Genomic DNA, 14,199 nt, shown 5'->3' with positions numbered 1-14,199 from the left:
GAAGATTCAACCTGACCCGAGGAAAAACGAGGATGAAAACCAGAATTACAAAAAAAAGGCGAAACCAAAGTAGCCGAACTAGCCCGATTATTAAGGGCAAACTCGGCCAATGGCAAAAAAGTCACCCAATCATCCTGGTCAGCAGAAACAAAACATCTCAAATAAGTTTCCAAGGTCTGGTTAGTTCGCTCGGTTTGGCCATTCGTCTGAGGATGGAAGGCCGACGAAAAAGACAAATCAATGCCCATCTTAGCACAAAAGGACCACCAAAATCTGGACACAAACTGGGATCCTCTGTCAGACACAATGTTTTCAGGGATGCCGTGCAGACGAACCACATTCTGAAAAAATAACGTAACCAAATCGGAGGAAGAAGGCAACTTAGGCAAGGGCACCAAATGGACCATTTTAGAAAAACGATCACAAACCACCCAGATGACAGACATTCTCTGAGAGACCGGAAGATCCGAAATAAAATCCATGGAAATATGCATCCAAGGCCTCTTAGGAACCGGCAAAGGCAAAAGCAAACCACTGGCACGAGAACAGCAAGGCTTAGCCCGAGCACAAATCCCACAGGACTGCACAAAGGAACACACATCCCACGACAAGGAAGGCCACCAGAAGGATCTAGCCACCAAATCTCTGGTACCAAAAATCCCAGGATGACCCGCCAACACTGAAGAATGGACCTCGGAAATAACTCTGCTGGTCCATCTATCTGGGACAAACAGTCTCTCTGATGGACAACGGTCAGGTCTATCCACCTGAAATTCCTGTAACACCCGTCGCAAATCTGGGGAAATGGCAGACAAAATTACCCCCTCTTTGAGGATACCAACCGGCTCAGAAACTCCAGGGGAGTCAGGCACAAAACTCCTAGAAAGAGCAGCAGCCTTCACGTTCTTCGAACCAGGAAGGTACGAGACCACGAAATCGAAACGTGAGAAAAACAACGACCAACGAGCCTGTCTAGGACTCAACCGCTTGGCCGACTCAAGATAAATCAAATTTTTATGATCAGTCAAGACCACCACACGATGCTTAGCTCCCTCTAGCCAGTGTTGCCACTCCTCAAATGCCCACTTCATTGCCAACAACTCCCGATTACCAACATCATAATTTCGTTCGGCCGGCGAAAATTTTCTTGAAAAGAAGGCACATGGCTTCATCACAGAGCAATCAGAGCTTCTCTGTGACAAAACAGCCCCTGCTCCAATTTCAGAAGCATCAACCTCGACCTGGAAGGGAAGAGAGACATCTGGCTGACATAAAACTGGAGCCGAAGAAAACCGGCGCTTCAGCTCCTGAAAGGCCTCAACGGCCGCAGGAGACCAGTTAGTCACATCAGAACCCTTCTTGGTCAAATCCGTCAAAGGTTTAACCACACCAGAAAAATTAGCAATGAAGCGATGGTAAAAATTAGCAAAACCCAAGAACTTCTGAAGACTCTTAACTGATGTAGGTTGAGTCCAATCATGAATAGCCTGGACCTTGACTGGGTCCATCTCAATAGAAGAAGAAAAAATAAAGCCCAAAAAGGAAACTTTCTGGACTCCGAAGAGACATTTGGAACCCTTCACAAGCAAGGCATTGGCACGCAGGACCTGAAATACCATCCTGACCTGCTTCACATGGGATTCCCAATCATCTAAAAAGACCAAAATATCATCCAGATACACAATCATAAATTTAACCAGATATTCTCGGAAGATATCGTGCATGAAGGACTGAAACACAGAAGGGGCATTAGAAAGTCCAAAAGGCATCACCAAGTACTCAAAATGGCCTTCGGGCGTATTAAATGCTGTTTTCCATTCATCGCCCTGTTTTATACGCACAAGATTATACGCGCCACTAAGATCTATCTTGGTGAACCAACTAGACCCCCTAATCCGAGCAAACAGATCAGACAACAATGGCAAGGGATACTGGAATTTGACCGTGATTTTATTTAGAAGGCGATAATCTATACAGGGTCTCAAAGAACCATCCTTCTTGGCCACAAAAAAGAATCCCGCACCAAGAGGGGACGAGGAGGGGCGAATATGTCCCTTCTCCAATGACTCCTTTACATAGCTCCGCATAGCGGCATGCTCTGGTACAGACAAATTAAACAGTCGTCCCTTAGGGAACTTTTTACCAGGAATCAAATTTATAGCACAATCACAATCCCTATGAGGAGGTATTGCACTGGATTTGGGCTCATCAAATACATCCAGGTAGTCCGACAAAAACTCAGGGACTTCAGAAGGAGTAGAGGAAGCAATTGATACCAAGGGAGCATCGCCATGAATTCCCTGGCAACCCCAACTCAACACAGACATAGCTTTCCAATCCAGGACTGGATTATGAGCCTGCAACCATGGCAGATCCAACACGACAACGTCATGCAAATTATATAACACAAGAAAGCGAATCACCTCCTGATGTGCAGGAGTCATACACATGGTCACTTGAGTCCAGTATTGAGGTTTATTCTTGGCCAATGGTGTAGCATCAATTCCCTTCAATGGAATAGGGAACTGTAATGGCTCAAGGATAAAACCACAGCGCTTGGCAAATGACAAATCCATCAGATTCAGGGCGGCACCTGAATCTACAAAAGCCATAACTGAGTAGGATGACAGAGAGCAAATCAAAGTAACAGACAAAATGAATTTAGGCTGTACAGTACCAATGGTGACAGATCTAGCAAAGTTTTTTGTGCGCTTAGAGCATGCTGAGATAACATGAGCTGAATCACCACAGTAAAAGCACAACCCATTCTGACGTTTATGATTTTGCCGTTCCATTCTGGTCAGAATCCTATCACATTGCATAGACTCAGGTTTCTGTTCAGAAAAACACCGCCAGATGGTGCGCAGGTTTGCGCTCCCGCAAACGCCGATCAATCTGAATGGCCAAAGACATTGACTCATTCAGACTCGCAGGCGTGGGGAACCCCACCATAACATTCTTAATGGCTTCAGAAAGATCTTCTCTGAAATTTGCAGCCAGGGCACACTCATTCCATTGAGTAAGCACCGACCATTTCCGAAATTTGTGACAATACACCTCAGCTTCATCCTGACCCTGAGAGAGAGCCAGCAAGGCCTTTTCTGCCTGGTTCTCCAGATTAGGTTCCTCATAAAGCAATCCAAGCGCCAGAAAAAACGCATCCACATTCAGCAATGCAGGATCTCCTGGCGCCAGGGAGAAGGCCCAATCTTGAGGGTCGCCGCATAACAGAGAGATAACAATTCTAACTTGCTGAGTGCAATCACCAGAGGAACGAGGTCTCAAAGAAAGAAATAATTTACAATTATTCTTAAAATTCAGAAACCTAGATCTATCTCCAGAAAAAAAATCAGGAATAGGTACTTTTGGCTCAGACATAGGACTGTGAACAACAAAATCCTGAATGCTTTGTACCCTTGCAGCAAGATGATCCACACTAGAAGTCAGACTCTGAATATTCATGTCTGCAGCAGAACTCAAAGCCACCCAGAGATTAAGGGGAGGAGAGAAGCAGGACAGACTGCAGAGCAGAAAAAAAAATTGAACTCAGGATTTCTCTTATCCCACTTTTGCGATGCAATTAACACTTTTGGCCTGTTGCACTGTTATGATCCTAGTGGCTAGGGATCACAAATCTAACCAGCTAAGTAGAAAATAATAGGACGAGCTCTGGGGATGTGGTAACTGGACTAACCGCAAACCTGATCCTAACCGCACACACTATAGGCAGCCGTGGAACGTTTCCTGAAATCCTAGACGTCTCTTCACAGCCTGAGAAACTGACTACCCCTAAAGAGAAAGTAAAGACCTCACTTGCCTCAGAGAAATCCCCCAGAGATATAGAAGCCCCCCACAAATAATAACGGTGAGTTAAGAGGAAAAGACAAATGCAGAGATGAAACAGGTTAAGCAAATGAGGCCCGCTAACGCTAGATAGCAGAAAATAGCAAGGGATCTGTGCGGTCAGTAAAAAACCCTATGCAAAAATATCCACGCAGAGAATGCGAGAACCCCCACACCAACTAACGATGTGGGGGGAGCAACTCAGCACCCCAGAGCACCAGCAAGCAGGGAAATCACATATTAGCAAGCTGGACAAAAACTCATCATATACTAGGAAACATCTTGAACACAGATGAGCAAAAATAAGCAAACAGGACTTAGCTTCTCTTGGAGAGACTGATAACGGATGTAGACAGGAGCAATCAGAATAGCACTGAATACAACGGCAACAGGCAAGGAATGAAGGACCAGGTGGATTAAATAGGAAACCTAACTAGCAGATGACGAGACAGCTGATCCTGCCACAAACCTGCAAAATAACAAAAAGAGCCACCAGGAGAAGCCCAAAGAGAGAACTCACACAGTACCACTCATGACCACAGGAGGGAGCCTGGAAACAGAGTTCACAACAGTGGCCATCTTTCGTGATCCGTCGCTAATACAAGTCTATGGGAAAAAAAACGCATTCTGCAAGCACATTTGTAGGATCCATTTTTTTCCGCCGGATCTGTTTTTTTCCGCTGGATCCGGTTTTTATCACCGGATCTGTTTTTTCTCATAGAGTTGTATTAACGCCAGATTGCCCCTGATGTCCACACGTTTCATCCATTTTTTGCCGTTTTTCGTCAAAAAAGCTGTTTCCACCGGACAGAAAACACATACAGAGGAACGTTTTTTATGTGCGATGAAAAAACACACAGTGACGGATCCGGCAAAAAACGTATGAAACTGAGATGTGACATGATGAATCCGGCCTCCGAATACATTTTTTCATGCATGTTTCCATTCAAATCATGCACATTTTCCATTAATTTTTTTTTTCCAAAAACCACATCAAAAACTGCATCAAAAACTGCATCAAAACTGCACCAAAAACTGCATCAAAAACCGCATAAAAAAACACACCAATAACCTGCATAAAAAAGCACCAAAAGCTGCACCAAAACCTGTATCAAAAACAGCATCAAAAACCACACCAAAAACAGCACCAAAAATTGCATCAAAAATCGCACCAAAAACGTATCATAAACAGCATCAAAAACTGCACCAAAAACCTGCACCAAAAACTGCATCAAAAACAGCAACAAAAACAGCATCATAAACAGCATCAAAAACCGCGCCAAAAACCTGCAACAGAAACTGCATCAAAGACAGCATCAAAAACCGAGCCAAAAACCTGCAACAAAAACTGCATCAAAAACAGCATAAAAACAGCATCAAAAATGACATCAAAACTGCACCAGTTTTTGATGCATGTTTTGATGCCGTTTTTGGTGCAGATTTTTATGCAGATTTTGATGCTTTTTTTGGTGCTGTTTTTGATGCTGTTTTGGTGCAGTTTTTGATGCAAGTTTTTTGTGTGGTTTTTGATACTGTTTTTGATGCAGTTTTTGGTGCAGTTTTTGGTGCTGTGTTTGGTGCTTTTTTGATGTAGGTTTTTGGTGCAGTTTTTGGTGATGTTTTTGATGTAGGTTTTTGGTGCGGTTATTGATGCTGTTTTTTGTGCTTTTTTAATGCAGGTTTTCGTGCGGTTTTTGAAGCAGTTTTTGATGCAGTTTTTGGTGCAGTTTTGATGCAGTTTTTGATGCAGGTTTTGATGCGGTTTTTGGAAAATAAATAAATAAATGGAAAATGTGCATGATTTGAATGGAAACATACCTGAAAAAAACTGATTCGGAGGCCGGATTCATCATTTCACATCTCAGTTTCATACGTTTTTTGCCGGATCCGTCACTGTGCGTGTTTTTGCCGGACAGAAAGAAACGTTCCACTGTATATGTTTTCCGTCAGGCGGAAACAGCTTTTTTGATGGATCCGGCAAAAAATCGATGAAACGTGTGGCCATCAGTCTCAATCCGGCACTAATACAGCGAGAAAGAACGGATCTGGCAAAAAAAAACTGATCCAGCGGTAAAAAACTGATCCGGCTGAAAAAAACAGATCCTGCAAATATGCTCGCAGGATGCGTTTTTTTACCCATAGACTTGTATTAGCGATGGATCGCGATGGATGGCCACACGTCGCGTCCATCATGCAACAGATCCATCGTGTTTTGCCGGACCGTTGGTACGAAAAAACATTCAAGTGAACGTTTTTTTGTCCGTCGCGTCCGCCATTTTCTACCACACATTCGCTGCCGAAACCCCTCCCCCTCCTCCCCGGACTTCAGAATGGGCAGCAGGTGCATTGAAACACTGCATCCACTGCCCACGTCGTGCACAAATTTCACAATGTGCATCGGTACATTGGCCTGACGCATGGCGACGGACCGGTACCGACGCAAAGGTGAAATGAGCATTGAATTTAAAAAAAACGGCGTGGGCTCCCGTGCTATTTTTTGCACCAGAGGCAGAAAGCCAATGCCGGGGGCCAATATTTGTAGCCTGCTATGAATATCAGCCCACAGCTGTCTGCGTAGCCTTTACTGGCTATTATAATAGGGGGACCCCCCCAAAAAATGACGTGGTGTCTCCCTATATTTTGTAGCCAGAAAGGCCAAACAGACTGCTGCGGACTGATATTCATAGCCTACAGAGGGGCCATGGATATTGCGCCCCCCTGGCTACAAATACCAGTCCGCAGCCGCCCCGGAAATGGTGCATCTGTAAGGTGCACCAATTCAGGCACTTAGCCTCTCTCTTCCCACTCCCGTGTAGCGGTGGGATATGGGGTAATAAGGGGTTAATGTCACCTTGCTATTGTAAGGTGACATTAAGCTGGGTAAATAACGGAGAGGCGTCAATAAGACGCCTATCCGTTATTAATCCAATACTAGTAAAGGGTTAATAAAACACACACACATTAGAAAAAAAGTATTTTACTATTCTTCATTTCACCATACTTCAGCTCCTGCAAAAAACGTAAAATAATAAACCGTATGCTACCTGTCCGCCGTAGTCCAATTAATATTGAGTGTCCCACAACGATCTCCCCTATAGAACAGTGACATTGGGTGATGTCACTGCTCTATAGGACCTTCAGTGACACACTGACAGGAGACAATGGCTCCTGCAGTGCATCACTGAGAGGTTACTTGAGTTCAAAGTCTTACTTTATGGCAATTGCTGCGTGGGAAAATTTCTCACACAGCAATGGCATAAAGTGAGACTAGGGACTATTTTTTTTACAGCGGCAGAGGAATACAGTGCGGAAGGATACCTTCCTCCCGTCATTGTGTTCCTGGAGCCCCTGGTGAGCGGTCGCATCAGCTGATGCTGCTGTTCTCCATGGGAGATCGTCATGGGACTCTCGTGGATTTCTGTGGACAGGGAGTATATTGGTTGTTTGTTATTTTAATCTTTTTTACAGATGACACTGGCTTCGGGGAACAAAGTGACAAATAATGGTGAGTATGTACTCTATGTTATATGTTGTATGTCTGTATGTATGTATTGTATGTAATGTATGAATGTATTGTATGTATGTGGTATGTATGTAGCATGTAGTATGTATGTGGTGTGTATGTAGTATGTATGTAGCATGTAGTATGTATGTAGCCTTTATGTAGTATGTATGTAGCGTGTGTGTAGCATGTATGTAGATTGTAGTATGTATGTAGTATGTATGTAGCATGTATGTAGCATGTAGTATGTATGTAGGATGTATGTAGCATGTATGTAGTATGTATGTAGTATGTAGCATGTATGTAGCATCTATGTAGCATGTATGTAGCATGTATGTATGTATGTAGTATGCATGTAGCACGTATGTAGCATGTATGTAGTATGTAGTATGTATGTAGTATGTACGTAGCATGTATGTAGTATGTATGTAGCATGTATGTAGTATTTTTTTTACATTCAACACATTAGCCGTTTGATGGGACTACTACTGTCCCATCATTGGCTAGTGTGTCAATCACTGTCACTGTAGCAGGCATCATCTGATGGGACTTTTAGTCCCATCGGATGATGCCTGCACACCGCACAGAGCCCCAGCAACCCATACAGGGCCCCGGGAGGCCCGCACAGACCACCGGCAGCCCATACAGAGCACCGGGAGGCCCATATAGAACCACCAACAGCCCATACAGAGCCCGGGGAGGCCCGCACAGACCACCGGCAGCCCATGCAGAGCCCCGGGAGGCCCGCACAGACCACCAGCAGCCCATACAGAGCCCCGGAAGGCCCGAACAGACCCCACCCGCACACACAGACACGCACAGTGTCCACTTACGCACCGCCCACACTCTTCCCCCCTCCGGAAAAGGATGTAGAAGGACAGAAAGGGCTTATTTACATTCCGATATTTGTGTCCCATTGACTTGCATTGGCATCGGGTATTGGTATCGGCGATATCCGATATTTTTTGGATATCGGCCGATCCAATCCGATACCGATACTTCTGGATATCGGAAGGTATCGCTTCCACATTAGAAATTAGCAAAAAAAAGTGCAGCAGCAGTAATGCAAAAAAGTACAATGTAACAGTATGAGGCAGTGATGCACGCTGAGCAGACTACAACCAGATGTGGCTGCAGAACAGACTACAGCGTGAGCTGCACTCACACACAGAGACCTTGCAGACAGCCATGAACAGCGCTGCAAGGCAAAAAAAAGCTTCTCACACAGCGTTTGCTAAAGTAGCCTGCGTAAAGCACAATAAAGCAAATCGCTATCTCAAACTATCCCTCAGTCAGAACAGCAGCATCCTGTCCCTAACTGAATTCATAGCAAAGTGAACTCAAAACGGCGGCAGCAGCTTTTATAGTGCATCATGACATCATTTCAGTAGCCAATCACAGCCATACCATTACTTACATGCCTAACATGCATAACAGGATGTGCCCACACTTCTTAGGATTCCCCATTGGCTGAATTAAATCAAACTGGGTCATTGCATTATGGGAACTTCCGATTCCGGTATTCGATATACTGAAAGTATCGGAACTCAGTATCGGAACTCCGATACCGCGAATATCGGCTGATACCCGATATTGCAGTATTGGAATGCTCAACACTAATAGTGAATCTTCCCCCACAAATATATAACATGCTCTTTAGCTTTGCACTCAAAGTCTCTTCACAGATTAAAAATCCATTTTGTAAGAATTTTCACCTCAAAATGACTCTTATGTACATAATATGGTGTCCCTGTTAGAGATGGGTGGACCTCTGGATGTTTGGGTCTGGCGGGTTTGGCCAAACAGTTTAAAAAAAGTTCAGGTTCGGGTACCAGAACAGTACCCGGGCCCAAACCTGAACCCCATTCGCTTGAATGGGGGGTCCGAACATCCAATGTTTGCCATGCAGTCATGTACGTGACAGCGCAGTAAACACTCCTTCTTATTGGCGGTAAAATCATTACTGCCAGTCAGACAGCCACGGTTCCCACGCTGTCAAATGACAGTGTGAACCCGCATGGGTGATTGGAGGTATAAAGTTTACCTCCAGTCATTGGTGTTGGCTGATGGGACTACTGCTCCCATTAACCAAGGCCTTCTGCCGCAACTAACAGCGAAAGCAGACGGCAGCTGATGGGAATATTCATTACCTGGCGCCTGCGTTCTAAATAAATAATGATAAAAAAAAATGTAGGTTCCCCTGTGTTTTTGATAATAAGCCAGGCAAAACTGACAGCTGCGGGCTGCAACCCTCAGCTGTCAGTGTCAGCAAGGTTGGTTTTCAGGAATAGAGGATTCCCCAAGCTTTTTTAAAATTATTTAAATAAACAATTTAAAAAAAACGGCGTAGGGTCCCCCGATTCTTGACAACCAGCCTTGCTAAAGCAGAAGGCTTGAGGCTGGTATTCTCAGCTGGTAATGAACCATGGATATTGACCCTCCCACCTAAAAATAGCAGCCCACAGCTGCCTCAGAAAAGGCACATCTATTAGATGCGCCAATTTTTGTGCTTTGCCCTGCTCTTCCTACTTGGCCTGTAGTGGTGGCAGGAGAGGTTCATATTTGTGGGGTTGGTGTCACCTTTGCATTTTCTGGTTACATCAAGCCCACGGATTAGTAGTGGAGAGGTGTCTATATCCATAAGTAATCCTATAGTTACCTGGTAAATAGTGATGAGAGAGTATACTCATTGCTCTAGTTTTCCTGAGCATGCTCGGGTGGTCTCCGAGTCTCCAAGGAATTCCCACATGTATTCAGGCTGTCCAGCAGCCATAAATCATGCAGCTGAGGGGAGGAAAACTAAATCTCCGAGCACTAATAAATACTCGGAGATCACCCAAGCCTGGTCGGGAAAACCCCAGCAACGAGTATACTTTCTCATCACTAATGGTATATTAAGACACAGCCAGAATAATGTCTTTCATTTGAAATAAAAACAAGCCACACTTTTCCTTTTTTATTTAAAAATAACAAACGCAGTTTTATTCATCTAACGTCCATTCCATTGAAACCCTTGTCTCCTGTAATAAATAAATACAAATAAAAAAACAGTATCCCTCACCTATCCGACGTTCCGCCCCATGTTGTAATCCATGTCTTGGGGACAAATAGTTTACAACATGGAGGGTGACAAGATTTGACCATCCAGCCTGAGAACCACTGATGAATGAGCTGCTGCAAGAGCAGCATTAATGAGCAGCGGTGTCCTCATCGAGGTTACCGCAGGTCACTGAGGCTGCATTCACAGCTGGACCAAATTCACAGCAGTGAAATTCTCTACATCTGTTAATTATTCTTTGGGTCAGGATGCTTTAGTGTATTAAAAAGCAGCTTTTGTAATGGCAATAAGGACACATTCGATTTACATTTCATCTAAAAAAAACTGGTGGAAATCCAATGATGAATTAGGATCTGCATCTTCAACCTCTCCACTCTAACCTGAAAAACATAATTGGCTACTTTCTTTTTTGTTTTTCAATTCTTCCATTTAAAGTTCCAAGATTATCTAGTTTACAATGATGTGTCTTAATAAGTAATTACTAAAAGACACATTAGAAATTTTCAAATGGAAATATAAGAAAAAAAAATCTAAAACTTTTATTTTTGGATATTTTAGGAAAAGGCAAATGCCCAGTCCTATTTTCATAATGACAACCTGACCGCTTTGATAAGATCTCTTTTTACAGCGGGGACAGAGACCACATCTACCACAATCCGCTGGTGTATACTGATGATGATTAAATATCCTCTTTATCAAGGTAATTTATTTATGACAGCATGGTTTGTGCAATAATTTTATACAAACTAGGAAAAACAACTTATGGACAGGGTAAGGGTTAATGAATTGGGCTTAGGGCAAGAAAATGTACTTGTGATTGTTTTCCAGTCTTTTGCAAAAAGTTTTCTGAATGCTTGCAGATTGCACACTGTACGCTGTCAGGATTCTCCGGCATTTTTGACGGAACAGGGTGCTGACCACAAGTGTGCAATTTGTATGCTATTTCCAACTAGAAGACTGTGGCTTAGCTCAATTCATTAGTATTGAGTGAGGCCTAGCAAGTCTAGTTGCAATCTATCTAAATCACAGTGTGCATTCTGTAAGGATTCATAAGTCTGAAGTCACATAGAGTGACTGCAGATATTAAGCAGAAGACCGGACAACTCATTTATTATGGAAAATTCATTAACACTGTTGTATTTCACAGGAGTTAAGATGCACCAAAAGTTAATATTTATTCTGCTTGCTTATACAATGTAAACATTTTCTGCAGCACTGTACAGATATTATCATCACTGTCTACATCCCCTATCAGTAGGTAGTGTAGGAAAAAACTGGGATATCTGGAGGAAACTTAATTTTGCGACAAAAAACTGAGAACTTAAGGACTTGAGTATAAGCCTGGTATGCATGGCCCCCTCATCCCTATCCTGGTATACACGCCCCCTCATCCCTATCCTGGTATGCATGGCCTCCTCATCCCCATCCTGGTATTCCTGGCCCCCTCATCCTCATCCCGGTATGCATGGCCTCCTCATCCCTATCCTGGTATGCATGGCCTCCTCATCCCTATCCTGGTATGCATGGCCTCCTCATCCCTATCCCGGTATGCATGGCCTCCTCATCCCCATCCTGGTATTCCTGGCCCCCTCATCCCCATCCCGGTATGCATGGCCTCCTCATCCCTATCCTGGTATGCATGGCCTCCTCATCCCTATCCTGGTATGCATGGCCTCCTCATCCCTATCCCGGTATGCATGGCCTCCTCATCCCCATCCTGGTATTCCTGGCCCCCTCATCCCCATCCCGGTATGCATGGCCTCCTCATCCCTATCCTGGTATGCATGGCCTCCTCATCCCTATCCTGGTATGCATGGCCTCCTCATCCCTATCCCGGTATGCATGGCCTCCTCATCCCCATCCTGGTATTCCTGGCCCCCTCATCCCCATCCTGGTATGCATGGCCTCCTCATCCCTATCCTGGTATGCATGGCCTCCTCATCCCTATCCTGGTATGCATGGCCTCCTCATCCCTATCCCGGTATGCATGGCCTCCTCATCCCCATCCTGGTATTCCTGGCCCCCTCATCCCCATCCTAGTATGCATGGCCTCCTAATCCCTATCCTGATATGCATGGCCTCCTCATCCCAATCCTTGGATGCATGGTCTCCTCATCCTTATCCTAGTATGCATGGCCACCATATCCCTATCCTCTCCTGGAAAACATGGCCTGCATCAGAAAAGCTTAAAAAAATCCTGCTTACCTTCCTGTGCTCCCTCGCAGTGTCTTGTTCCAATACCAGCAACTGATTTATGGTTGTAAGCAGCGCATGGCAGTGATGTCATGCACTGCTTACAAGCCGAGGACAGCTACCGAAATACTCACTGCTCCCCCCGCCGAGACAATGTGCATGAAGGGCAGTGAATATTCATTGCCTTTTAATAGCAAGCACAGTAACCTTAGCCGCTGGCTTGCTGCAGCTCTCAGGCAATGATGTGTGCCCACTACTAAAGGGAATGAATATTCACTGCTCTCCACGCCCATGGGAGTAGAGGGCAGTGAATACTCATTCCCTTAATTAGCAGACACACGTGACTGCCCGTCAGCAGCAGCCAGAGGCTGCGACTACTGTAATAAAGAGCAGTGAATAGTCATTTCTATTTAGCAGTGGGCACAGGCATTAAACGCAGCAGCCGACTCCTGCCTCCTGTGAACCGATACTCCGCCACTGCCGCTCCCCCTCTGTCTTGTGGGACCCTCACTCAAGCATAACATATTGGGGGCTTTTTCAGCACAAAAAATGTGCTAAAAAATTTGGCTTATACTCGAGTATATATGGTAGTTGAGTGTTCTCAATGTTTTTTTGTGCCAATCAGTATCCAATGAATCACTTAATTCTATTTTTTTAGAGAAAGTACAAGAAGAAATTTCAAAAGTAATTGGAGCAGCTGAACCCAATTGTAGCCATCGTCTACAAATGCCCTTCACCAATGCAGTCATACACGAGACCCAGAGATTCACAGACATTGCACCATTGAGCTTGCCACATGAAACAACAAGAGATGTCAACTTTAGAGGCTACCATCTTCCAAAAGTAAGTGAAGCATCAAAAAAACTATAATTTTCCCATTTCTTTGGGTCTACCATCCAAAATATTATTTATTTAAAACATTTCCATAGTCATAGACATTTGCATCTCATTAAGGTACTTATATACAGGTGCTTCTCACAAAATAAGAATATCATCAAAAAACTAATTTATTTCAGTTCTTCAATACAAAAAGTGAAACTCATTTATTATACAGCTCTGGCAAAAATTAAGAGACCACTGCAAAATGTTCAGTTTGTCTGATTTTTCTCTTTATAGGTATATTTTTGAGTAAAATGCAAATTGTTCATTTACTCTATAAACTTCTGGCAACATGTCTCCGAATTTCCAAGCAATACATTTTGTATTTTTTTTCTGAAAAGGAGAAATGGTCAAAATTAAAAACAAACACCCAGTGCTTTCAGAACTCAAGTAATGCAAATAAAGCAAGTTCATTATCATTTAGAAGCAACAATACTAATATTTAGAATTGAGATTCCTCAGTGGTGGATACCTTTTAATGGCTAGCTGAAAAGATGGTAACAAATTGCAAGCTTTGGAGACTACACAGGTCTCTTCATCAGGCAAAGACTTCTAAATATTTTTCTATTTACTGGCTAACACGGTACCATGATATATATCTGTCCTGTATCAATATTAATGTTTTAACTCAAGAAGAGTTCAGAAATCAATATTTTGTGGAATAACCATGATTTTTAATCACAGCTTTCATGCGTTTTGGCATACTTTCCACCAATCTTTCACA

At 43.7% G+C, this 14,199-nt stretch overlaps 1 protein-coding gene across 1 annotated transcript in view; it reads left to right on the top strand.

Annotated features, from left to right (window-relative positions):
* Nucleotides 1-14,199, top strand: part of LOC143808728 (cytochrome P450 2K4-like) — a 111,853-nt gene that overhangs the window by 87,362 nt on the left and 10,292 nt on the right. Inside the window, exons 6-7 of the mRNA XM_077291670.1 lie at nucleotides 10,962-11,103; nucleotides 13,255-13,439. Of these exons, the coding sequence (XP_077147785.1) occupies nucleotides 10,962-11,103; nucleotides 13,255-13,439 (327 nt within the window). The remainder of the gene's footprint in view (nucleotides 1-10,961; nucleotides 11,104-13,254; nucleotides 13,440-14,199) is intronic.

The sequence above is a fragment of the Ranitomeya variabilis genome, chromosome 2 (assembly GCF_051348905.1).
Source record: "Ranitomeya variabilis isolate aRanVar5 chromosome 2, aRanVar5.hap1, whole genome shotgun sequence".
NCBI classification, from domain to species: Eukaryota; Metazoa; Chordata; class Amphibia; order Anura; family Dendrobatidae; genus Ranitomeya; species Ranitomeya variabilis.
Note: the sequence above shows the minus strand (reverse complement) of the source record. Positions and strands in the feature narration are given on the sequence as shown.